Raw genomic sequence first — 26,542 nt, 5'->3', positions numbered from 1 at the left:
GAGAGGGCAGCAAAGCTCACGAAGACAGGAGGGGACAGGTAGGGGGGTGTCGGCACCACTGAGGGGCTGAAACAGACATGTATTGTCTCACAGTTTTAGGGGCCAGAAGTCCGAGCCCAAGGTGTCAGCAGGGCCACACACTCTGATAGTGCTAGAGAAGGGTCTGCTCCAGTCCTGGGGCTCATGGTGACACGATTCCCATCACCCCATGGTGCTCTCCTTGTGTGCGGGTCCCTGTCCCCATTTCTCCCTGCTATAAGGACACCAGTCACACTGGTTAGGGCCCACCCTATTCCACTACAACCTCACCTTAACTACTGACATCTGTAACGACTCTATGTCCAAAGAGGGTCACATTCCAAGGTGGGGGCGGGGGTGTGTTTTAGGACTTCAACATAGGAATTTTGGGGTGGGGGATGTGACACGGCCTGTATCAGGGTGGCAGGAGTCACAGAAGTGATGAAGTCTCCTCGGAGCCCTCCCTCGCACTCACCCAGGACAGCACACAGCCATGCCCTGAGGTGCAGCCGGAACCTGAGCTGACTGCCCTGTGACTGTGGCTTTCTTCTCGGAGCACAAAGGACCCCAGGGCTCCTAGGCCAAGGGAAGGGACTGCCAAGGGAAGGTTCTGTCCAGTCTGAAACGCTTTCCCACCCACCTTTCCCCTGCCACTTAGTTCCTGCAAACCAAGCTGGGATGAAAGGAAGCCGTAAGCACTTGCGGGCTGAGCGCGTTTCCTCAGTGAACGTTTTACAGCGCTTGCAAGGAACTCAGCACAGCTGCCTACCAGGGAGGTCACCTCTCCCCAAAGCCTCAAGCAGCTCCCCAGAAGCCAGTCTCACCCCATGCAGTTTGGGGGTACGAGTAGTAAAACCCCATGCTGTAGTGCTGAGTGACCGTCTTGTGCACCCGGCTCCTCCCCCGCTCCTACCAGTCGGTGCCAGGCAGGCAAAGTGAAGCAGCAGTGGTCAGCCAGACTTGTGGGTACCTCTGGGGGCCACCTCAGTGAGAGGAGAGCCTGAAACCAGGAGGCTGCGCGAGGCCCAGGGAGTCCAGGAGGGTCCCTCAGGCTGTCTTCAAGACTGGGCTACTACTAAAATTTTTCTTTTGTTACCCCTGCTGGAGCTGGAGTGTGGCGGAATACATAGCTCATTGTGGCCTCGAACTCCTGGGCTCAAGAGATCCTCCTGCCTCGCTCTCCTGAGCAGCTGGGACTACAGGTGTGAGCCACTGTGCCTGATGTGGTTTTGCTAAACACACCAACGATGACAGGGACAAAGATGCTTCCCTCCCAGACTCCCACTGCTGGGGCAATGGTGAGTTCTAGTCTTTTCATGAAAAACAAATGCTCCGAGAGGGGAAAGCCTGCTTGGGAAAGGTACCTGGCATCCACTTTGACAGGTGCTTGACAGCTATCATGTTGATAATTTGATTCTGGGAGGAAAAGCAATGACATTGTTCTTCTTTCAAAAGGCCAGTCCAGAGCTAGTAAGAAGTTGTTTTATTGTTTTGAAATGTGCCACTTCTTCCAACTCATCTTTCAAAGTCAATTAGGTCAACAGATCGGAACTGATGAGATCACAAACAAGGTCACAATTTAGTTATGACCTAGACTCTCCCTTTCCCCCTCCGAAGATTTTTTTGTACGAAAAGGAAAGGCTCCAGCTCACTTTAAAAAGTAAATAAAGGGTGCTAAAAACTGTATTTTTAAAGTTTTCCTGAGATCACACTGAGTTTTCCATTCTAGCTCTGTTCTTTGTCCACTCCCATCTCAAATCCTTTTAAATCTCCTTGAAAATTCCTTCTAAGGGATAAGACTACTCAGTTCACTCACTGCCAAGAATATTTTGCTACCTGTTCACCAGGGATGACTCCAAAGGAGACCCAGGAGGTGGTGCTTCTGGGACACATGCAGCCATCACTTGTGTACAAAGCGGACATTCAAAAACCACGTGACTTCAAAAGGATGCCCCGTAATGCCCACACAGGCGCGTGCCTGAGGGAGGGGACGCTCATAAGAAAGCAGGGCTCCTCCCCGTCACTCTTAGATGTTTCTGAATCTCAAGAACCAGGAGTTCCAAGAGGAAAGGTCCTTTCCTAACAAGACTGTGGGGGCCACCAGACATAAATGTCAGAAAAGCCACCAGCTGGTTTCCATCTGTATGCCTGGATGTGCCATGGTCCACTCCGATGATTCATTTTTACCTGGCCAGCAACAAGCGAGGTTCTCCCAATGTCTGTCGTTTTCACAAGGGTATCTTGCACCCGAGGACTGAGATGCATCCAGCTTTCTGTTGAGCCTCTTCTCCCAGCACACAGCGAGCCCTCCGTGACCAGCTGTCATCTAACAGGAGGCAGCTCCCACTCGCCAGTGGGAGAGTCATCCCAGGACAGTCACCACTCATTCCAGATGCCCCAGGGGTCAGCCACTGGCTACCGCTAGTCCTTATCCTCGTCCTCCCTCCTCTCACTCCACCTCACTGCCTTTCCCTAAACACACCCCATACGTTCTGGCCTCAGCGTCTCTGCACCTGCTGGTCCATCCACCCCAAACGTTCATCACACCGGGAAAAGCCCAGGCAGGGCCCTTCGGCTTCACATCTCGGCTCTCAGGATTCCTGGTCGCCTGCCCCTGGAACACCCTTCCACACCCCTCACCCCACGACATAGTCGATACCTTGCCGAGACAGCAGCCTTCTAACAGGACGAGCTCGAGCAGCTCTCTCGGCACAAGCATCACACTGTTAGCCTAGATGGGAACACGCTGCCCATCCAAATGCTGAGATATTTTCACTCCTGAAAAGTCTCCATCCTGTACTGTAATCGACAGTCCACCCGAATGACCCTCCTCCCTGGTGAGGTTAACCTCAGTGAACCGGGCCTGGCGTTTTCAGCAGGTGAAGTCTCTGTGCCTTGCTTCTCATCTGTAATGTGCCTTCTCCTCCTACTTTTGGTGTCCACATGGTGACAACGAGGCTTTCCGGCCTTGACTCCAACCATGGGTCACTATGGCAGGAGACTGCTCTGAAGGAAATACCATGTTATTTATCCAAACTGTGCCCAGGCTGGTGATGGTGGGAACAACAAGATCTCTAGCTTCACAATTACCCAGCCCTTCTCATTACTCTAGCCACTAGGACATGCTGTTGTGAATAACAGCCTAATAATACTCTGCTGAAATCAATAAATGCCATGTCCAAGTCAGTTCCCTAATTTACTAACCTAGTAATCCCATCAACGAGAAATATAGCTAATTGAGCACCTTTCCTTAGTGAACTCATGTTGACTGCTAGCAACTTCTACCCTTTTTAAAAGCATACGAACCACCTGTTTCTAAACTAGTAACTTGCCCCAAGCTCACCAGTCTAAGTTTAGAATTTACCCTCTCCTACCACCTCAGGCTCTTTTTTAAGGCAACATTTGTCTGGCATTAGACTTAGAATTTCTTTCATATTCTGTGGTATCTTAAGATCAGGCATATTTCTGAATTCTTTCCATTCCCCAGAACCAGTCCTGAAGACTCAGACTCATTTAAAAGACATCCTCATTTATTCATCACTCATTGAGTGCCTACTCTGTGCCAGCACATTGTTTTGTTTAGAATCTACACTTTACCGCTCTGCTTGACAAGTTAAAAGTAAGGCAACAGCTGACATCTCCTGATCTTGTACCATCACTAAGAAGTTCGCCATCCTTTCCTCTTCTGAATATGGTTTTAAAAGCTCTATGACTATCACCAGTATTTTATTGCAGCAAAATATGGATAACACAAAATATGCCACTTAACTACTTTTAAGTGTACCATTTAGGAACATTCGGTATACACACAATGTCACGCAACCGTCATCACTATTTCCAAAACTTCTTCAGTCACCCTATTCCCTGCTTCCTGTCTGTATGAATTTCCCTATTTTGGATTTTTTTTTTTTGAGATAGAGTCTTACCTATTTGCCCTTGGTAGAGTGCGGTGGTGTCACAGCTCACAACCTCAAACTCTTGGGCCCAAGCGATTCTCTTGCCTCAGCCTCCCGAGTAGCTGGGACAACAGGCACCTGCCACAATACCCGGCTAGTTTTTGGTTGCAGTGGTCATTGCTCTTTAGTAGGCCTAGTCCAGGCTCCAACCCGCCAGCCTCGTTGCATGTGCTGGCACCCTACTCACTGAGCTACGGGCGCCAAGCCCTATTCTGGATATTTCATCTCAGAGGAGTCACACAACATTTGACCTTCTGCATCTGGCTCATTTCACTCCACGTGTTTTCCAGGTTCACACACATTGCAGCCTGTATCAGTGTCTGGCAGTGAGCTAGATATGAGCAGGGCAGACGATGGGTGTGGTTAGACTACTCTGGATTGGTTTGGGTCAGGCTGACCTGGGCTGTTATGGGAATGATGCTGATTAAGACCTTCCCGGTGGGTTGTTATCAAGATCTTGCAGGTGTGTGGTGTAGACAATTTGTTAAGACTCCAGAAGACTTCTAAGAAGCTTCTGGTACTCCTCAGAGTTGTGTATAAAACCCAAAGCTGTGCTTTCCCTGGGGCCTGCAGTCACTAGGGCCCCACTTGCCGGGCAAGTTGTTAATAGACTTCTTGTTTCTTGTTAAAGCTTTACTTGCTCTTTTCAATTATTTCGGCAGCCACCTCAAGCTACAGCACTGCTCTAACATCAGTACTCCACTCCTTTTCACTGACTGAATACTATTCCAGCACACATACCACATTCTGTTTATCCTTTTTTTTTTTTTTTTTGAGTCAGCTTCACTCTGTCACCCCTGCTATAGTGCAGTGGTGCAGGGGGTATGATCAAAGCTCACTGGAGCCTCAAATGATCCTCCTGCCTCAGCCTCCCAAATAGGTGGGACAACAGATACATTAATTTACAGATCAATTTTTCTACTTTCTTTTTTTTTTGTAGAGATAGGGTCTGTAAGTAGAGATAGGGTTCTTACTCGGGCTGGTTTCAAACTTGAGCTTCTCTTGCCTCTCAGAGTGCTAGGGTTAAGGTGTGAGCCATCATGCCCACCATTGTTTATTCGTTCTTTTGTTGATGGACTCCAGGGCTGTTTCCACCTTTTGGCTATTGTGAATAATGCTGCCCTGATGCACCAATGTCTGTTTGGATTTGTCTTTCAGTTCTTTGGGGTATATACCTAGCAACAAATTGCTGGGTCATATGGTAAGTTTACATTTAACTTCCTGACGAACTGCTGGACTGTTTTTCCCGCAGCAGCTGCACCATTTCCCATTCTCGCCAGCAATGTGCAAGGGTTCCAAGTTTCTTTTAATAGTCTTTAGCTGATGGTGGACTTTAGTCTTCCTCACCACATTCTTAACAAGTTTTTTTCCTTTTTTTTTTTTTTTTGAGACAGAGTCTTACTCTGTTGCCCTGGTTAGAGTGGCCTGGCCTCAGCCTAGCTCACAGCAACCTCAGACTCCTAGGTTCAAACAATCCTCCCACCTTAGCCCCCTGAGTAGCTGGGACCACAGGCGCTCACCACAACACCAGGCTAATTTTTCTATTTTTAGTAGAGATGGGGTCTTGCTCTTGCTCAGGCTAGTCTTGAACTCCTGAGCTCAAGCAATCTTCCCACCTTGGCCTCCCTGAGTGGCTAGGATTTCAGGTGCAAGCCACTGTGCCCAGGCCTTACAAATTTTATTAAGCCATTCTTGTATTCATTCTTGGCCTTTAGCTAATGATTTCAAAAATCAGAATTCAACAGAGAATTTTCTCAAAACATGGCATGACATGATGTCCTATAGTGCATGGATTTTTATCACCCACTGTCTCTTTTATCTCTTCCCTTCAATGAAGAGAATGAGGTTTGCAATCTGATGCCTGATTTCAGTTCCATCTCCCACTTTCTTGCTATGTGTTCTAGTTTTCTCTGTAAACTGGGGTGAGGAATGTTTCAGTTTCCTGTGATTACAGTAATAAATTACCAGAGTTAGAGGCTTAAAACAACACAAACTTCTTATTTCACAGGGGTCCAAACTCTGAAATGGGTCTCATGGGGCTAAAGCCACAGTGTTTCAGGGATAACTGGTTTTCCTGCCTTTCCAGCTTCTAGTGGCCGCTGGCATTTTTTGCTTTGTGGTTCCAGCTTCCATCTTCCAAAGCCAGCGATGGGCAGCCAAGTCTCTTTCACAACACTCTGACTTCATCAATCCTGTTTCCCTCTTTCATTTTTAAGGACTCTGTAATCACACTGAGGTCGCCTAAGTAATCCAAGATAACCTCTCATTTAAAGGCCAGCTCATTAGCAACCCTAATTCCCCTTGGCTACGTAATGTAACAGTCACAGGTCCGGGGAATAGAAATGTGGACATCCTCGAGGGCTGTTACTCTGCCCACCACAAGATAGCAACGCCTTATTCATATGGCTGTTTCAAGAATTATTTGTATTTCTAAATTCTTTCCATTCTTTGCAATCTAGTCCTGAAGACTAAAACTCATTTAAGCCAGGCGCCAGGGCATGCACCTGGTTCCAGCTACCTGGGAAGCTGAGGTGGGAGGACTGCTCGAGCTCAGAAGTTACACTGCACTATTATGGCACCTGTGGGCAGCCACTGCACTCCAGCCTGGGTAACATAGTGAGACTGTGTCTCAAAAAGAAAAAAGAAGATATTTCTACTCATTTATTCAATACTTACCTGCTGAGTTCTAAGTCAATGAAATAAAGCATGGTAAGTACTTAGAGCCTGGCATACAGTTAACACTCAGTAAATGCTGCCCAGCATTACCTGGTGATCAGAACTTTAAAATCTCTTTTTGCAATATGGTCCCAGCCACAAGAATCTACTTTTGTCTGAACTTTCTGAGCGGTGTGTCCCTAAAACTCAGCAAAGGACGGCTTGATTCTGTAACTGTCAAGTCTGACATGACTTCCCTGAGGCTTCCGAGGACCCTGCTGTCTTCTGTGTCAAGGCAGAATCCTTACTGAGGCTGCTCCCCAATAGACACAGCACCAGCAGGGCCTGTCAAGGGTTCCTCCTGCACTGGTGTTACCATCGCCCGTTGGCCTGCTCTGTGATCCCTGTCAGGAACCATCCTCTGTGGTTACCCCTGGCCCAACCGCCAGCTTCATGACTCCAAAACACCTCAGCTTGGCTTCTTTGCACCAGATCCAAACACAGAGCCCTCTAGCAGGGCCCGAGGCTGGCCTCCCATAATTAGGACTCCAGACGGATGAATGTGGTTTGGCCTCCACGTGGGCTCCATTCTCCATCACATCCACTCGCTCCCACTGCCGGTGTCCACGCACTTCATATGCTGGCTGGGATTCATCTAGGGTCCCGAGAGAACATGAAATCGTCTCTCTGGCCCCACGGTTTATTTCTAAGCAGCTACCCTGATATTACCAACCATGAGGTATACTTAGGTTTTTTGTTTTTTTCAATGCTGTAGCATTGTCCTTTATGATATAAGGTTGAATTACCAAGTTTGCGCACTCATCCTTTGAAGTGCTCCCCTTGGCCATCTGGTGACCAGACTGACAGTCAGCAATGAGGTATGTAGCACTTTTTCTAGGATAAGTTTGAGAATTTAATTGCCTGACCCTGTATTTGGTTCTCGGTTTTAAGATCTTCCCCCAACCTTTCTCCCTCAAGGTTGAGGTCAGATACTGAGTCTCATGACAGAGGCTCCCTGCTCATTTTATAAGCTATACTCTGTTCCTCGCTGAGACAAAGGGTCCAAACCCTCCTCAGTAATGGGGCCTCTATCACCCGGTCAGCAGGCTTGGGGGTGAGGAGCCTCAACACCAGAGTCTTTAGGACCAGAAGAGCAAGGAGGCTCCAGTTTGGCCTGTAGATGGAGGCTGGGCCAGGCCAGTCAGGAGTCCCAGGGAGACCTGGGAGCTGGGCGCAGTCACTGTGGACAGATGTGACTGAGCGGGAGCCAGCCGGGAGCTTCAGGGGCTGTGCAGATGCCACAACCTCACCTCCCACCCCTGAGGTGGGATTGGAGACCCTCCAGCTATCACATGGGTCTCTCTCTCTCAGAACACAACCAGGACTCCTCCTACCAATCACCGTGGGAACTAGAGCTCCCCAAGGCCAGTCCATCAGCAGACCCCGCTCCTGCTGCCCAGCTGCCATGGGGCAAGATGTCCGCTTTCCACTCTTGAAAGGCTGGGTCATATCGTCTCATTCATCAGCTCTTTGACCACAATTTCCTTCTGTCACCTCAGAAATTGTATTTTCCTCCTGGCTTCCTCCTACGCCCTCACTTTCATCTGTTCAAGCACAATCCAGCCTTGCTAATAACCCCCAGTGAGGCCAACTGGCACCTCCCGCCGACCCTTTCATCTTCTGTTTGCACAGGAAGGCCAGCTCTCACCTGGACAGACACCACTGGCCTCAGCCCACAGCCTGCAGGTCCCATGATGGCAGCTGGCAGAGCTCTCTTTCCTGCCCCATCCTCAGACCTTCAGAATAGCTGAGTCCTCTTGGCTCCCCTGAAAACTCCCCCGCAGAACCACTAGCAATTGCGGGCTTTGCTGACTGTATACGTCATCCCGGGTCAAAGGTGTGCTGAAGAAGGCAGCTCTGTCATAGACTTTGGGAACCCCAGGAATCTAAATCTTTAATTCCCTTCATCTCACTACCTCCTAGCCATGCGGGGTAATTACCCTGTTTTCCCGAAAATAAGACAGTGTCTTATTTTAAGGTGTGCTCCCAAAGATGCGCTAGGTCTTATTTTCAGGGGATGTCTTATCTTTCCTGTAAGTAGGTCTTATTTTTGGAGGATGTCTTATTTTTGGGGAACAGGGTATCTGACTTTGTGTCCTGACAGCCAGCATCAGAGGTGAGAATACTATTCCTATGACCCATTGCTTTGGCTTTGTCTCTGATTTCAATTAGGAAACAATTAACAATCTTATTGTTAAAGAGATTATGAACAGAAACACAAATGTAAATTGATGATACACAATTATACTAAAATGGCACGAGTTAAGGTTTGTAAAGTAAAAGCCTCAAAACAAAATTCTAAGTGACAGTGAAAATAAGGATGAGAGAAAAATTCAGAATATTTCCCAACAAATTACTGGTACTGAAGAGTATTATTTAACAAATAATGATTCAGTAAATTTTAAGTAAATATTCTGCACCTGAATTTTGAACATAGACTATGTAAAAATTATTTGCAAAACTCAATTTTGCTATTCTGAAACCCCTGCAATTTTTTTTTCAGATTAATATAAGAATACAAATGATTAGGTTACTTTGTTAGGTAAAGTCCAAGTTACAGCTGAGCCCTTCACCCAGGCAGTGTGCTATATACCCCCTACATTGTGCCCATTAGGTGAGAGCTCAACAATCCACCTGCCCACTTGAATTTCATTGTTTTTCTATAGTGAAACCACTGAAATTGTTGTAAATTATGTTCTCTATCCCCCTTACCACTGAAATTGTTGTAAATTATGTTCTCTATCCCCCTTAGGCTTAAAAAATAGGTATGACTTCAAGCAAGCAAGTCTTTAAAAATTGTAATTGTTAGTGTTACACAGGCTGTGTAGGGATTTTATCCCACTAAACTACAGTAGAGCTGGGCCTTCATGAGTCTAACTAAAAGAGCTTTTGACAATTTTCATTTTGTATGGATTGGACTGTATTAGTGGGATTCACACCATCTTCCACAAGTCAGGAGGAGATCAAATAAGACCGTGTTTGCATTAGGACCTGTATTCTAGGCAGTGTCTCTAACTCAGCCATTCAAATTAGTAGGGTGGAGCTACCCCCTAAGGATAACAGAGCACAGGGGCCCCTGGAGATCTTGCACTGTTCACAGGCACGGTCAGGCCTGAGATGAAGGGATTTAGTCATTCAATCATAAGCACGCTGGCAACCATGATTCTGCTGTTTGTTGTCTGGAGAGTTTTAATATCAAGCCATATAAATTTCAACTACAATAATTTTTATTTAACAGCTTTTCCAAAGAACAACTGAGAGCTAGAGAAAGCAGTACATACTCCAGATGTCAGCAGCCCCAGAAATAAGAATCAGCTCTGAGGAAGAATCTGCTGGCAAAGTTGTGATTCTACTTTCCTAACGAGAGTTAAAGCCAGAGCCAAAACCAAGTTCAGGCAGAGATCTGGCGGGTATTTATCAACCAGAGCACACAGTGATGGTGAAAAACAAAAACAAAAGCAACAGAGCAAAAAACACAAAAATTCATAAAAACTCGACTGTTTTTCTATTCAAAGGTTCTATAAAAATATATTTGCATTCAAAAATTCAGTTTGTTGTTGGTCTAAACATCTCACTAAGCCTTAGGGAGCATTAGTCTCTACAGACTCCTTTTGGTGATTTTGGCATTAAGTGGGGTAGAAATGATATGGGGAGATTCCAGGAGATGCTGTTCATGTTTAAAGTGTGCGCTCAGCTTTGTGGCGTTGTGGCCAGTTGAGCTGCCCCTCCTCCCTGCCCGGCCCCTCCCTCCTCCCTGCCCCGCCCCTCCCTCCTCCCTGCCTCACCCCTCCCTCCTCCCTGCCCGGCCCCTCCCTCCTCCCTGCCCCGCCCCTCCCTCCTCCCTGCCCCGCCCCTCTCTCTTCCCTGCCCCGCCCCCCCTCCTCCCTGCCCCGCCCCTCTCTCTTCCCTGCCCCGCCCCTCCCTCCTCCCTGCCCCGCCCCTCCCTCCTCCCTGCCCCACCCCTCCCTCCTCCCTGCCCCGCCCCTCTCTCTTCCCTGCCCCGCCCCTCCCGCCAGGGGGCAGCTGTCAAGTCAGGGCAACAATACCTGCCATTCCTCGTGTCGTGTTGCCGCATGTTCTTGATAAAATGAATCTTCTTAAAATTCTTTGGTCTGGGCGAACCTGAGAGAGTTCGACATCTGAAAAATAAAGTCATTTCAAAACACAGTCAGTTGCCCACTGGACAGCTGAGAAATCTCTCCACAAAGACAGGAAGGAAAGATCAGACAAATGGTTCGAGTCACCCAAGGCAGGCAGGAGTCCAACGGCTGGAAGCAAGGACGCTTAAAAAAAAACACCTAATGACAGACAACTTCCTTGATGATACTGATAATATTTTATATGGGTCTCTGAAATGCCGGTTAATGAAAACCATTGTCCCCAGTTGCAATAAAGTAAGGCACACAGAGTCCAAAGACATTATTCTTATTGTTATCTTAAAAAGGACCCTCCTAGATCAACACAGGTAAAGGGAACAGAAAACAGTAAATTTAAAAGATTTAAAGGGGGAGGAAAAGACACTGGAAAATTCAGTTTAAAAACATCCCTGAATCATTTTTCTTCTGTAGTAGGACTTTGGCCTGAATTCTCTGGACAGCTGCCTCAATGATCCACTTCCTGGCCCATGCCTGGAATCATAGCTTTAAACTGAATGAGAAGCAGAGACTCAGCTAGTTCATGGGTATTTCTTAGGGTTTCTTTCTTTCTTTTTTGATAAATTTTAAATAAACATTTGTTGAGCTAAAGTGACGTGGATTCAAAATACTCTTTTTTCCCTGGCATAAACATTTCCTTATACTATGGGACTGGCAAACAGACCGTAGACCAAAGAGATGTTATTTGTGTAGTGTTTTCAAAGTTAACTAGGAAATTCTAAGTCACAAAACTGCAACAACAAAAAGCAAAAAGCCCAACAAATAAGAGTCTGAAGCTTAGTCTTTTCTTGATAAAAGGAGCTATGACTTCTATGTTTTGGGGTTTGCTACCATAAAACCTTTCTGGCCATGGGCCCCAAGAACTGGCTCTTGCCATAGGATGTGGGCACCCAGACTCCGTGCTTCTCCAAGTTCTGGAGAAGCAGTGCCCAAGCTTCCCAAAGCCCACACTGAGGTCTGGGCTGGGTTGTCACCTGAATTTGGTCAGTTCTACACTCTGAGTATTTAGGGAGAGAAAGAACAAGATGACTCTAACAAGGATGCTCAGGGAAGGTGAGGCGTGTGATCACGTCTAGGAATTGGACTGAGGAACAGACAGGGCTTCAGACCTCCCAGAGTAGCTTCAGCCTCTGCCATCTCCCAGAGGGCCACCTCCAGGGGCTCAGGAGTAGTGCCCCCCATCCCACCCTGCTAGTAAGGGCAGGCTCCCCACAAGGCCTGCCTGGAGGGTGCTGAAGCATTTTTCCCCATCAGAAATAGTATCTTAAAATGTAATTCAAATTGAATAAATAACACTAAAACACTAAAATTTAAACCAAAACAAAGGCATCATATCGGGTATTTATTTGGTGACTTTCATCAGGAAAAAGGAGTTTCATGGGCCATGAGTCCAGAGGAGGAAAGCCCCACCTTTGGTTGCTGTCCACTACACAGGGGCAAGAAGCTTCAGCAGACACCACGGTCCTCCTGCCCTCTCCTCCTAAACTTACTATTGACCTTGATTTATTATTGTACTTCCCATCCCTCCCTGCTGGTGTCACAGGGTTAAACATGAAAACATATGTAAGCTCCATGCCTATTCAAATACAACATACTTTACATATACACATAAGAATTCACATTCAAATTTCCAGTGATGTCATTATTAATAAACAATTAGCAACAAAAGGTGCCTCTTTTATCCTTAAAACCACAGCCATATTAAAGGTCCTGAATTCTTGGATTTAAATGATGTTTAAAAGCTTGCAGAAGCCGGGGCGGCGCCTGTGGCTCAGTGAGTAGGGCGCCGGCCCCATATGCCAAGGGTGGCAGGTTCAAACCCGGCCCCTGCCAAACTGCAACAAAACAGGCGTTGTGGCGGGCGCCTGTAGTCCCAGCTGCTCGGAGGCTGAGGCAAGAGAATCACGTAAGCCCAAGAGCTGGAGGTTACTGTGAGCCATGTGATGCCATGGCACTCTACCAAGGGCGGTACAGTGAGACTCTGTCTGTACAAAAAAAAAAAAAAAAAAGAAAAAGCTTGCAGAAGCCCTATGCTTCCTACCGGCTTCCTCCATCAGGGTGAGAGGGAGGGATGGTGCCCTACCCCCCCTCCCCCTACTCACTCCAGCCTTCCAATCCCAGATCTAATTGGCTCAGCATTTAGGCAGAAAGAGTCTCACCCAGAACCCCAGACTGCCTTGCTTTTAGCTCCAGAATGAGTGCTTGAGTCTGCAGGGCACTCAAGGTTCCCAACTGTCTCTCACACACAAGATTGTAGAAACATGAAGTTGCTGGACAGCAGAGAATCTTGGAAAGCATAGAAATATGTCTCTAGCGGTGTCTGGACAGGGCCAAGGGTTCAGGAGTGCCCTTATACCCTTCTTCCATTTCCCTCCCAAAAAGCAGAGCTTCCTAGGGCCAGCAAGTCTGAGGGCAGCGGGCCAAAAGGAGGGCAGTGAGCAGGTTCCGGCCGCACACAAATCCTGCCACCTCAGCACACTCTGGAACCTTCCTCCTGCCACATTCCAGCTGCAGGAAGCTGGCACCGATAAAGCAGAGGAGGGATGACCTGAGCTGCTCCCCGCCACCCATACCCAGAAAGAGGGACCCCAAATTCTTCAGCCTTCTGCTGGAACTGCAGGTCAGCAAAAGGGCCACAGGTGGCCATCCATACCAGTAGGGAAGGAGGCAGCTGTGCTGACTTTTAACAGCTGTGGCCACCAGCACCCCTCAACACAGTCTGGAAAACCAGGGCAGCTGCTGATGGTTGCCACATTCGCCACCGCGGACAAACTGAGGTTTCTGTTGACAGCTAGGAGAGGTGGCCTAATTCCTTATTTTTGGATATGGGGAAACAAAACCACCCCGGCAGGTGGTAAACTCCTCAGTCCGAGTCTTCTCATTGTAAATGTTTGCTTCTTAGAGTTCTAGGTGGACAAAGGAAATGCGCTAACGTGATCTGCAAGAGGAAAGTAGGACTTTTAACAAGGGCAACTTAACAAAGGTCTTTTATTTCCACATCAGCCCCCAGTTTTAACTTTCTATACACCCTACTAATCTAGCCCTTCGTTCAGCAAGCTGTTTGTCGTCTTTCATATTTTTAAGCATTCAACAAAACCACCAGGGAATCTAAGAACTGCATTAAGAGAATTGTGGTGTTAGCAACGATCGCCAAGGCAACTGGAATACCGAGCACCCAGGCTGTACAGGTTAAGCAAAGAACCAATTAATTTCAAAGCCGCCTGCGTTAACATGTTAACTCCCATTTAAAAACATGCGTTTAAAGTGACGCAAAATTAAATTAGGATAGAATTAAATTAAAAACTAATTTAATGAAAGATTAGCTGTTTCCTGTCAGCACTGATTACAGGATGCACTTAATTATGTGAAAGGTTTAATAGATGCCTTGGAACAATTTGTTCTTGGGTGACGCTTAAAAGCAAGTTGGGCATATAGCCTTCAGCCCCCACAATTCCCAAAACACTTCCACATCATTATTAGCACTTTCACGGATTGGGAAGGACCTCAGAGATCAGCCTATTCAACCCTCCCATTTTACAGAAGGGAAAGCTGAGGCCCCAGTGGCACTGAGCAAATTTCTAGTTAGAGGAGTGAGGCCACAAACTCAGGTCCCCCTGACTCCCAAACTAACACCTCTTCTACACTATGCTTAATTTTATTTCCCAGGAGTAAGTAGATTTCTAAGTAAATATGAGAATCTTTTTTACATTCTAAAAAAGTCCACGTGGGAAATAAAGATGTCTAAAACTGTCCAAATTCCCTTTGTTTGTGACTTAGTTTTAAAATCTTAGAATGGAATACTATGCAGCCTTAAAAAAGATGGAGGCTTTACCTCTTTTATGTTTACATGGAGGGATCTGGAACATATTCTCCTATGTATCTCAAGAATGGAGGAAAAAGTATCCAATGTGCTCAGTACTTCTATAAAACCTACTATTACTCACACTTTCTTATGGAAGATAGAACACAACTACAGCCCAGGATGAAGGAGAGAAATGGAGTGGGAAGGGAGGGGAGGGGAGAGGTTTGATAGAGGGTAAAAGACGGGACCACACCTATGGAGCATACAACAAGGGTACAAGTCAAATCTGTCAAGTGTAGAACATAAATGTCTTAACACAATAATCAAGTAAATGAGGTGAAAGCTATGTTGATTGGTTTGATCTAACCACGTCAGATTGTATAAAAAAAAATCAACACATTGTACCCCACATATGCATGAATATATTCATAATCTATGTGTATTTGCCATAATAAAACATATAAAAAAAAATAAAATCTTATAACAACACAAGATTCCCCTGGATTCAGTGTAGCATATTCTGCAAGTAAGAGGTTGAGTAAAGCCAGTTTGTGCTACCACAGGGCTGAGGAGCAAAGAGCAGAGGCCCAGCCTGGTCAGATTTGAGGAGAGAATGGGGGTGCAGGGGGCACCAACCAGGAACATAGGTCTTCCCTGCGCCTCCTCTTAACTACTCCCAGACACAAGGACACTTGTGCCCCGAGGCGTCACAGCCCTGTCCAGGAATCCTTGAGGAGGGAATGTTTCAGCCTGTACCCTGAACCACCTGTTTTCCTTGGGCTCACGGTTACCACATTCTTTATTCTTCCAAGGACCTTGACTTCCAGCAGCCTCTTGAAACACCAGGGGGTTCTCAGCTTTATTCACTGACTTTCCTGTCTATGGCAAGGAGAACCTGGGCCAGACAGCCACCTCACGTGCTGCCGCCAAAGCCCCTCAGTGGCCTGAGAACATTTTCCCTTGAGCCTAACTGAGTTTGGACCAAAGCTAACTCCCTAATTTGATTTTTAATTTTGGCATGACTCCTGCAGGGGAACAGTCTTCTCCCAATACTGACTAGTGGCTCAGAGAAGAATACTTGTGCCCAAGCCACGTTCACCTGGCAGCCACATGCCATTCGCCCTAAGAAGCTAGAGGTTACCCACATTTGTAAAAAGCCTTTAAAAGTGGAGATGGGACTGTTGGGCCCTGACTTTGTCTTTGGGATGACATGTGGGATGAGATGCATGGTCACCTGAAACTTTTGCTCTGACCCCAGGCTGTCTGTGCTCTTCACGTGGGGGGAGCCTGTGGACATGGCAGGAGCCGGCTCCAGGGCAAGGCTCTCCCCTCCAGGAGCCCCTCTCAGGCTCAAAGAGAGGAGCCAGGGATTCCCTCCATTTTGCCCAGGTGCCAGATTTGGGTTCCCTCCCGTGCCCATCCCTGGGCGCTCACATCCTCCCTTGGTCCTTCCTGCTGCCACCTGCCCTGCAGTCTCTGTGAAGACCCTGTGTCCATCTTTCTAGATCCTTCTGCAGAAGGCGGGGCGTCCACCACTGCCCCACCCAGCTCCAGGCAAGGAGGATGAAAGCAGGTGCATGAGCTTCTTCCTCTATGGAGGGCCCAGCAGACCCTGTGGCTGGATTACTAGAGAGGGACCTGCCAGGCACAGCACATCACACAGAAAGATGCCTCACAAACATATTTCAAATTCCAAGAGAGAAAGGGAGCACCTTCAGACCCAGGGAGTCCTGATTGGGCTTCTATAGCAACTAGCTGGGGAATGACATAAGGGCCCCTCCTAAGGAGCTCTGGTATCCCTCCAGCTGGAACTGAAGTCCAGGTCCACAAATACTGTGTAACTATACCTGGGGAAAGGACATCCATGGAGCAGCAGCTATGAAAATGAAAAGAAAACCACAGGTGAAAAAGCACCCAAATTCACATGCAAATGGCAGCTGTGCCAATACCTAATTGAGACTGAATCATTTTCTAGCTCTGATGCTCATCCCGGGTCGAGGTCCAAACCAGAGTATGTTCCACAGATCCCAGGATTCAGATGATGATTTTAAAATTTAATTCTGTATATCAAGGACTTGAAAAAAAATCATCAATTTTTGGCTGTACATCTGTACTGCAAATAATTTACATATGTGTAAATGGAAACACTGAGAACTTACCTCCGCAGAGGGGCATTCTCCTCGATGTCTTCCAGGGTCTCCAAAGAAGATCTCTGGGAGATGAGGCGACGTCTGCAGAGAGAAGGAAGGAAAAACAATTCTAGCAGTTAAAACTATATGGTAAAACTGATCAGACGGTTCTGTAAATCTAAAACTGTCCTTTAAAAATGAAGTCCACTTTAAAAAAAAAAAAAAAAAAGATGGGACAAAAGCTATCCCTAAGAGAATGCCATGTTCATGCCTTCCCTGCACAGTGAACACCAGGCTCATCTTGCCTGGCTGAATTCTGAACATTCTTCCTGGTAGAAGGCCTCTTTGTGGTGATTAAGAAAGTCGCCCTTTTTATAGCTACAATTTTCCCCAAAGACCAATAAAAGACAAGATGCCTCTTATAACATGTAGTACAACTTGGTTACTGTGTGCAGTTCTTCTAAAGCATTAGATAATACTGTTAAGTATTCAAATATCAGTGCTCTGAACCAGGTAACTCATAAATACCACCTTTTAAAACACCATTAAGTAAATCTGCAAAATCACCAGGATCCAATCAAAAAGTCATGGTCTACGGATGGCCATGATTTCCAGAACAACTAGAAAGAAGGAAGAAATTATTCCATTGGGAGAGTATCTCAGAGACCCCTAAGAATAAGAATGTGGCATGATTATGCAGAACGTAACTCCTCTGGGCTGCTAATGGACTGCAAACCACCTGCTAACACCTCCTCAATCTACCACTCTCTTTTACCAGGCTGAAGTAAGGACTGGTCCTACTTAACTAAGAATATCAGAGTAAAAGGAGCAGGGTGGGGTGGTGGTAACTTATAAATCCACTTGAACAAGGGCCATAATTTTATAGTAAATGATTTGGTGGACGTGGACAGATAGAGAAAGTTAACTGAGTCTTTAAAGGGGGAGCTAAAAACATACAGATAAGTCTTTTTTAAAATTAAATTTGACAAAATTTGGAATAAGGACAGGTAATTTGTAACCTCAGATTAGATGTGCCAAAAACAATTAGAAATAAAAAACAAAGAATATATAATTACACTGGGAGGCTGAGGCAGGAGGATTGGTTGAGCTTAGTAGTCCAAGACCAGTTGGAGCCAGAGTGAGAACTCATCTCTAGTAAAAATAGAAAACTAGCCAGGCATTGTGGCCCGTGCCTGTAGTTCTACCCGGGAGGCTGAGGCAAGAGAACTGCTTGTGCCCAAGAACTTGAGGTTGCTGTTAGTTAGGATGCCATTGCACTCAGGGCAGTAGAGTGAGACTATCTCAAAAAAAAAAAAAAAAAAAAAAAAAAAAACAGGGCGGTGCCTGTGGCTCAGTGAGTAGGGCGCCAGCCCCATATAACAAGGGTGGCAGGTTCGAACCCGGCCCCAGCCAAACTGCAACAAAAAAGTAATTGGCTAAGCCCACTAGCTAGAGGTTGCTGCGAGCTGTGATGCCATAGTGCTCTACTGAGGGTGACAAAGTGAGACTCTGTCTCTAAAACAAAAAAAAAACAAAAACAAAAACAAATCACATGCAATTATAACTACATTCTAATTTATCCTATAGAACAGTGGTTCTCAACCTGCCTAATGCTGTGGACCTTTAATACGGTTCTTGTGGGTCGTGACCCACAGGTTGAGAACCGCTGCCATAGAAGAATATAACACTGTTTGGTTTTTAAAAAGTTGGTGTGTACTTGTTCTAACCAACATCCCTGACTCCTCTTGCTTCATGTCTTACTTTCCCAAGACAATCAGGTCATCTTTGTAAACTATTCCAAGATTCCATCATTTTCTGGGCACCTTTCTTAACCTTTTGATATTCAAATCCTTTAAACCAGGGGTCCTCAAACTTTTTAAACACGGGGCCAGTTCACTGTCCCTCAGACTGTTGGAGGGCCGGACTATAGTTTAAAAAAAAAAACTATGAACAAATTCCTATGCACACTGCACATGTCTTATTTTGAAGTAAAAAAACAAAACGGGAACAAATACAATCACACCGCCTCATGTGACCCGCGGGCCGTAGTTTGAGGACCCCTGCACTCCTCAGTGTCTGCACAGTGGCTCACCTCTGTAATCCCAGCACTTTGGGAGGCCAAGGCAGGAGCATCAGCTGAGGATAAGAGTTGGTGGCTGCAGTGAGCTATGATGATGCCACTGCACTCCAGCCTGGGCAACAGAACAAGAGCCTATCTGCGCGCTTGCCTTCAGTTACCCTAAGGAGGTCCCGGGGCAGCTCAGATACAGCCCAGGCCCCAGTAAGGCCCAGGCAGGTCCATCCTCTCAACCCATCCATGCCACCAACACGACCGCAAGCCCAGCCCACTTGGCGAAGCTGGCTCAACTCTTGTCCTCAAGGACTCAGAGTCAGGGGGGAATCCATGGGATGACGACTGACTCTTGAGGAATCCCATTAACAATTCCTTAAGCCCTGTGCAGTCTGGGACTGCAGGGTGCAGAGCACCCAGGGTGGAGCACTAGAGGCCTTGCAGGGCAGCTGGGGAGCCAGGGTGGTCACCCAAGTAAAACAGGCCCATCCACAAAAGCATCCTGACAACTCCCCTCTCTAAAAGCTGCATGCAGCCTTCACAGACTGAAAGGAGAGGTGCTTATTTAGGAAATCATCAAAATAGAATATGCCTTTTTACAATTTAGAAGATTTTTTTAAGCTAGCATATGTGATAATACTCCTCCTGAGTTGAACAGGTGCACAGTCACATACACACACACACACAATTATTAAAGACTAAATGTCTGTGTCCACCTCAAATTCCTATTTTCAAATCCTAACCACCCACTGTGATGGCATTAGGAGGTGGGGTCTTTGGGATGTGATTCCCTCATGAGTGGATTCGTGTCCCTGGAACCCCCCTCCCCAAGCTCTCTAGCTCCCCTTCTGCCCTGTGAGGATACAAGAAGTCAGTGTTCTGTAACCTGGGAGAGAGCCCTCCCCAGCCCCTAACCATTTGGACTTCCAGCTTCCAGACTGTGAGAAAATAAACTTGTAATGTTTATAAGCCACCTGGTTTATTATGACCCTTTGCTATAGCAGTCTGAACGAAGGGACACACTTGTGTGCATGCACAGGGGCACTTAAAGTCCAGATTTCTGGATGGGAATAAAAAAGCCCAAATGCCCACCTATTCCTTTATATTCAGCAGATGTCTTTCTCTTCTTTGTGAATGGAACAAACCAGTAGATTCTCTGAGATGGAGACAGAGAGCTTGGAAGGGACTACCGACAGCTACTGTAAAGAAATCATCCTGCCGCAAAGCGATGGCCTGCCCTTCCTAAGACACGACCTGTTTGCTGCCTCCAGGGTGTGCCCTGTGAACTTGTAGTGTAACTCAGTGGTGCCCATCTCTGCTCCCACCACCTTGCTAGATGCTTCCAAAGTATGTATTTTCCCCCTTGACCTTCTATCCCCAGGAGGCTGCGCTGAGGCAGGAGGCCAGTCTTAACCAGCCACTTTTCACCCTGCAATTTGCCTCCTAAACTAAGCCCATTTCTATGCAAACTCCTTATCAAGGGCACAGTTAACTAGCAGAGGTCTTTGCATATTTTAATGGCTGACAAATAATATTTAGCCTTGGACCAAAATAGCATACTACCTTCCTAACCAAGCAGACATTCAGTAAGAGCCTGGCAGGGCTCAAAGCAAAAGCATCACTCACTGACATCATCAAACGGAGGTGTTTACGTCTAGTCTCCAGATGCAGCATGCTCGCAGAGCCCCCCAGGCCCTTCCCCACGGGCCACCCTTGAGGCTGATGTGGGTCACCCTTAATGCTCATGCTCAGTCAGCCTCCCAAGAGTACCCAGGCTCATTTTACAACAATATCCTTTGAATGCTTGGCTCTAAGCAAGGAAGTCGTAATGATTGCACATCTATATATGTCTACTTGGACCAAATTAATCCATTTATGATTAAGGAATAACAAACAGTTCATCTGCAGGTGCAAATCGCTGTATGCTCCTGGGCCCCAGGGCTGTGACGGTGGTACTGTTAGAATAAAACCATTTACACTAAAAGCTTAAGGAAGGGTCACAGAAGGAAGAGAAGGGGAAAAAAAAAATCACACAGAAAAACGTGTGGCTGGGGTCATGGGGGACTGAGAGAGGCAGGACCCAGGGCCAGCATTTCTAGAGTGTCTTTTAACACAATGGCTGTCACACGCTAAGAAAATTTTCCTTGGAGCATGGTGCTTTATTATGAAAACAGAATAAAAACTTTGAGAACAGAACAATCCTAAAACATACATCAATAAAAAAGTAATATAAAAACTTGAAAATAAGTAACATAAAAAGGACAACATAAAAACTTGAAAAATAGGGCGGCGCCTGTGGCTCAGTGAGTAGGGCGCCGGCCCCATATGCCGAGGGTGGCGGGTTCAAACCCGGCCCCGGCCAAACTGCAACAACAACAACAACAACAACAACAACAACAACAAAAAAAATAGCCGGGCGTTGTGGCAGGCGCCTGTAGTCCCAGCTACTCGGGAGGCTGAGGCAAGAGAATCGCGTAAGCCCAAGAGTTAGAGGTTGCTGTGAGCCGTGTGTCGCCACGGCACTCTACCAAGGGCGGTACAGTGAGACTCTGTCTCTTAAAAAAAAAAAAAAAAACTTGAAAAATAGTTCATAACTCACATGGCCGTTAATGTGTTAAGCACCAAGGGGGTCGATGGACTTATTTCAAGGGTAGGAACAGTGGTCAACCATCCAAGCATTGGATGGTCAACCATCCAATGGGTAGGAACAGTGGTCAACCATCCAAGCATTGGTCCTCCTGACCATACTAGTGGAGGTGGGCCAGAGGCCTGACCATACTGAACGGCCCTGTCTGCTAATGCTGTCACTGTTTTGTTGGCAGCAACTCGGAGAAGCCCAGGAGAGAGGGGCAGAGTGGGAGCTGTGCGTGGGCAGGGCACCCTCATCAGCTCTTCTGGGAGAGGATCACTGCTGTCCCTGCTGACCAGTGAGGCTCTCTCTCTCATGGCCATCCTGGGGTCCAGTGGACAAGCTGGTCACCTGGGGCAGACCCAGTCCAAAGGGCAATGTGAAGCATGGGCAAAGCTTTGGCCTGAGAGTTAGGGCCCGCTCACCACATGGATGTTAGGTTAGGTCAATGCTTTCACCCCGGGCTGCATGGTGGACCCTCCGGGAAACATTAGAAATCACTGAAGCTGGACCTGCCTTCATAGATTCTGACTTACTAGCCTGGGTGTGTCTGGGTAAGAGGCTTTTAAAGGGTCCCAGGGAATTCCAGTGAGCGGGACACATAAGTGCCATGAGACAGGTCATTTCGGACATCCCACCCAGTCCAAAGGTGGGCGAGAACTGTCTCCTAAAATTCCACTTACTCATCTTACTCTCCTGCATCAGGAAACATGGGCTGTAAACGATCACAACCAACCCCAAGTGATAAGTGGTCTCCTTTACCCTCAAATAAGCATCTTTTAAGGTTCAAAAAGCAAAAGGAAAGGGGGCTAATTAGCAAATTGAGGCTGGAGAAAGACCAAAAGATTTGCGAGCATGACCAGGTGGATAACGTACATCGTATATGCGTGCTACATACACACTAAGAACCAGTTCTGTGCTCTCTGGGAGCATAGTGTGAGGTCTGAGAGCAGGAGCAGACCTGGGAGACACCCAGGTCGACTGCCTAACCACTCACAAAAAGGAATTTTCTATATGGCTCTTGTGTCCCCTAAGCAAGAATCTCCCTTCGTGGCTACAAGCTGGGCCACTGAATGGCACACTTACCTCTCATAGGTAGGGGGGAAGAGAGGGCATTACAGATACCTCAATGACAAGGTGATGGGGGAGCTGAGGTCATGACTACTTCATACCTGTTCAGACAGTTATTATGACCAGAAAAACCCAATCATAAAAATAACACCTTAATGGAGTCACAAGACACCCACAAGCTTGTAATTTATGTGCTTTGGTACTTCTGTCTTTCTGCCAATGACCAACTTCCCTCCCCCAAACAAAACAGAACCAGCCCTGACAGTGAGCTGCTCCAGGAAGGTCCATGCTGCCCCTCCTGTGTGTCTCTGGAGAGGGACCATGCGTAGCTAACAGCAAGTGCATAATCACAGCTGAAGGCCCTCACTAGATGCGGTGGGTATTTCTGGACTTTTCCCGGAGAGCTCAAGACTTTCCACTCAATGCTTTTCTACACAATTATTAGAGGGCATGATCTGTTTACTGTGCCAATTCCCAGTCTGGTCAACAGAGCCCAGAAACCATCCTCACAAAGCTTCCCAATGCCTGAGGACAGAATCACAGGGAAAGTGCGTGCACAGTGAGACAAGTCACAGACTCAGGGGCCTACATCTCTTAGCCTCCTTTGCTGACTTAAGGTCTTAAAGCCTTAAGGAGCCCCCTCAGGGCCCAGCAGGAACAGAAGCTTAGAAAGCAGAGCTGTCTTTGGGGCATCTGGAAAACCCCTTTGTAAAATGTTATAAGATCTCACCCTTTCTGGACAAAGCCTCCAATCCCCTGGTTCTCTCTTCCCCACATCACAGATGTTATGTTTTTGCTGTGGAAATAGTGCTCAGCTCACACAGAAAAGGGGGTCCTAAAAAGCACCGATTTAAATCTGTAATTTGTAACTTATTATGAAAGCTGACTACTTAAAGGCGAGCTAAATTTAAGAACTACATGTAAACCCAAGAATTATACTATCATTTATACAGGGTGGCCCTAAAGTTCGTGTGCAATATAAGTTTAAAATTTACGTTTTAAATTGCACACAAACTTTAGGGCCACCCTATATATCTTTTGTGAAAATGCTGATTTTGAAATACTAGGCTCTCTTAGAATGCACCTCTAACACTCCACTGTTATTTCCTTCATTTCTCTAACACAGCTTCAACATGTCAAAAGCCACAGCACCACCAGCTTGCTACCCAGTTGGCAAATACGTCATAACAACACTGTTCATAAGTTGGCAAACTATAAAGCCAAGGTTGTAGATGCTCCTTTAGCAGAAGTCAAATCAGATTGTGCTCACTTAAAAAGCAAACAGTTTTGCACAAATACATATGTGCTCACAGATGAAGAAAGAAAAGTCAGCTGTCACTTCTTAATAGAAAAGATAGCGCCTTAAAGCAAAATGGCCTTAGCTTCAGCCTGAGGACACATTCATTACATATGTGCTTGGTTTTGGATGTAAAGCTTTGTCCAGCAGCAAAGGTGCTGATGACAGTAAGCACGGCCCTGACTCGTTCACCAGGCAATTGCTGCTTGTGAGATTGTGGGAGAAATCCCAGAGAAGCAGTGTACACTGTCCAGGCCAGGTCACCAGGCTGGCGAGACCTGCAGAACTTCTAGCTGGGACCAGTTAGCCTGATGCCGCCGTGCCTCCACACACAGCGCATACACCGGCTCGCTTCGTGCAAGTGAAACCTTGTCTCCCAGCCCCAGCTACACGCCTGAAGTCAGACTGAAACCTAGAACACGCACCAGAGCAATTCAAAATCCCCAGCACGGTTCCTGGGGTCTTCCTGGCAAAGGAAGAAAAATAGGATTATCTTTAAGAAAAACAACAATGGTTAGAATTTTTATTTAAAAAAAAAAAAAATACCCAACGCTGCAGAACTACTTTTGAATCTGGCTACATTTTAAAGTCTCCAGCTGATGATTCGGGCAAAAATGAAATTAAAATCAATAGACCAAGCGTTGTCGATCAGCTTATTCAAATAAAAATCTGTTTCTACATTTTTATAAGCAGGTCAAGAAAGTGACTCTCTGAATGTTTACAGAGAATACAAAAGGCACTTGGCTTGCCTGAGTTTACTTTTGTTTCAAGGGTTCTCATCAGACTTGCCAAATCCTGGAAACCAAGGTTTGAGGTTATCTCCATGTTCAGGACTGTCTAGAGCGGACAGACCTGTCACCAGGCTCTAACAGCAGGCCCAGGAATTCATCACCACGGGCCCTCCAGTCTACCCTGCCTGCTGCCGCCCAGCTCATCTCACAAGACACCCTTCCCCTCACTTTAGCCCCCAACTCAAAGATCCACAGTGATTCCCTCTCAGAACAAGTTCAAACTCCTCTGACGAAGGAAATGAAGGGGTGGTCCGAAAACAGCAGACACAGCACACGTGGCCATCTAGAAGGTACCTGCCCAGTGTCCTGGGATATCCTTGGGTTTTCAGGACAGAAAGGGACCAGCCCAGGGCCACCGGCTGAGCAACTGATCCCACATCAGAAGAGCAGGAACCAGGAGAAGCAGGTACTATACACTGGTGGTTAAAAAAAAAAATCAGGGTCTGCAAAGACTCTGTGTGGCTGATGAGTTAAATGGCCTTGGTCTTGCTATAGAACATACTGGGGAGAGGGGGCGACAAGTGGTAGCCAAGCCAGGACAGGGTGAGGGTGGGAAGGGAATTAGAGAAAGGAAAGAGCTGGCTGCCTCGGGAGGGAAAAGGTCCCTGTGAATCTAACCCAAGTCCAGGGAGTTTGGGGCCAACTCACTGTTCTGAGCAGGCATCAGGATTTGAGGAGTCAAATCCAGATGTTCTCTGCAAAAGGGTTCTCCGAGTCAAGAAGGAGGGAGACTGGGGCGGGGGGTGGGGGGTGAGGGCGGTGGCCCTGGGCCTGGTGTTTAGGGCCAGGACAGCCAGAGCATGTGTGCAACTGTGGCGGGGTCTGAGGGTGTATGTACGTCAGGACAGGCTTCTCACACGTGTGCCTTCCCAGAGCTACATAGGACAAAACATGTCTGTGTGAATCATGGGAAGAGTTTCCTTGGAAGTACAGCCTGCAGGGGCCAGAAGCCACACAGGCTCCCCATTAGAGGGGCGGGGGCAGCTCCAAGACAAACCAGAGATGCCAAGGTGAAGTGAACAGGCTGGCCACACATGCTCGTGGAGCATATATGTGCGCATGTGTGTGCATGGGGGGTGCCTGCACACATATACAGGACACAGGGAGTGCAGCGCCTGGGGGCTCCAGGGGAAATTTAGGGTGCAGACATTGGGTCAGAGTTACTTCCGTAGACAGAGGCTGAGCAGAACTTGTTCTTCCCGAGCCTTCAGAAGGCCGTGAGCACCTTTGTCTGATGCAGCCCTGGCTTCACTCATCTCCAGCCTTCTCAGGATCCTATCCTGGGATCCTTTTTCTCTTAAACACCCCAACCTGCCAATGGCCTGAACCCTGATGACCTGGCCCTTCTTTCCCACTCAATGGGATGATTTACTGTGGCTCTGCATGAACGCCTTTATATACTGAAGACTTTTTAAAGCCAGATACATTTCTTTTTCATTAGAATGGGAAACGAGGACCCTCTGGGCCCAGCTCTATCGGGCTGGCAGCACAAAGACCAGAGGAAGAAGAGGAAAAGCCAAACCCTGACGCAGGTGCGCCCCCCTCCCGGCCTGCACGGTCCAGGAGAGCTGAGATGTCAACGGAGCTAATTTAATTAGAATCAGCAGGGACTCTGGCAGGGCTATTAGAGCCAAGTCGGTGCTTAACGGGACCTTTAGGAAGCTGCCTTCCTGGTGAAGACAGCAGCATAAACGCTCCCTGGAGTTTCTCCCTTGGTTTCCAGCTTGACCTTTCTCTGTTCTGAAGGGCCTTCAGCAGAAATGGATTTTGACAGCTCTCAAACAGCATGCAATTATTTATAGCAAATTAAGGATTGATGGGGTTTTGTAAATCTTTATTTTCTAGGAGGTTTTCAGGTTAACTATGGCCCACATTCAATAGCAGTTTATGGCAACAAAGAGTGATGCCT

General features: G+C 47.1%; 1 protein-coding gene across 2 annotated transcripts in view; it reads right to left on the bottom strand.

The window, feature by feature from the left end:
• The window catches only part of CABLES1 (Cdk5 and Abl enzyme substrate 1), a 108,596-nt gene that overhangs the window by 46,030 nt on the left and 36,024 nt on the right, over positions 1-26,542 (bottom strand). For both annotated transcript variants that reach the window (XM_053571680.1, XM_053571681.1), the window contains exons 2-3: positions 16,805-16,876; positions 10,736-10,828 (exon numbers count right to left, since the gene is read on the bottom strand). In XM_053571680.1, coding sequence (XP_053427655.1) covers positions 10,736-10,828; positions 16,805-16,876 — 165 coding nt within the window. The remainder of the gene's footprint in view (positions 1-10,735; positions 10,829-16,804; positions 16,877-26,542) is intronic.

This window comes from Nycticebus coucang, chromosome 19, assembly GCF_027406575.1.
Source record: "Nycticebus coucang isolate mNycCou1 chromosome 19, mNycCou1.pri, whole genome shotgun sequence".
Lineage (NCBI taxonomy): Eukaryota > Metazoa > Chordata > Mammalia > Primates > Lorisidae > Nycticebus > Nycticebus coucang.
The sequence above is the reverse complement of the archived record's forward strand: the minus strand, read 5'-3'. Positions and strand labels throughout refer to the sequence as shown.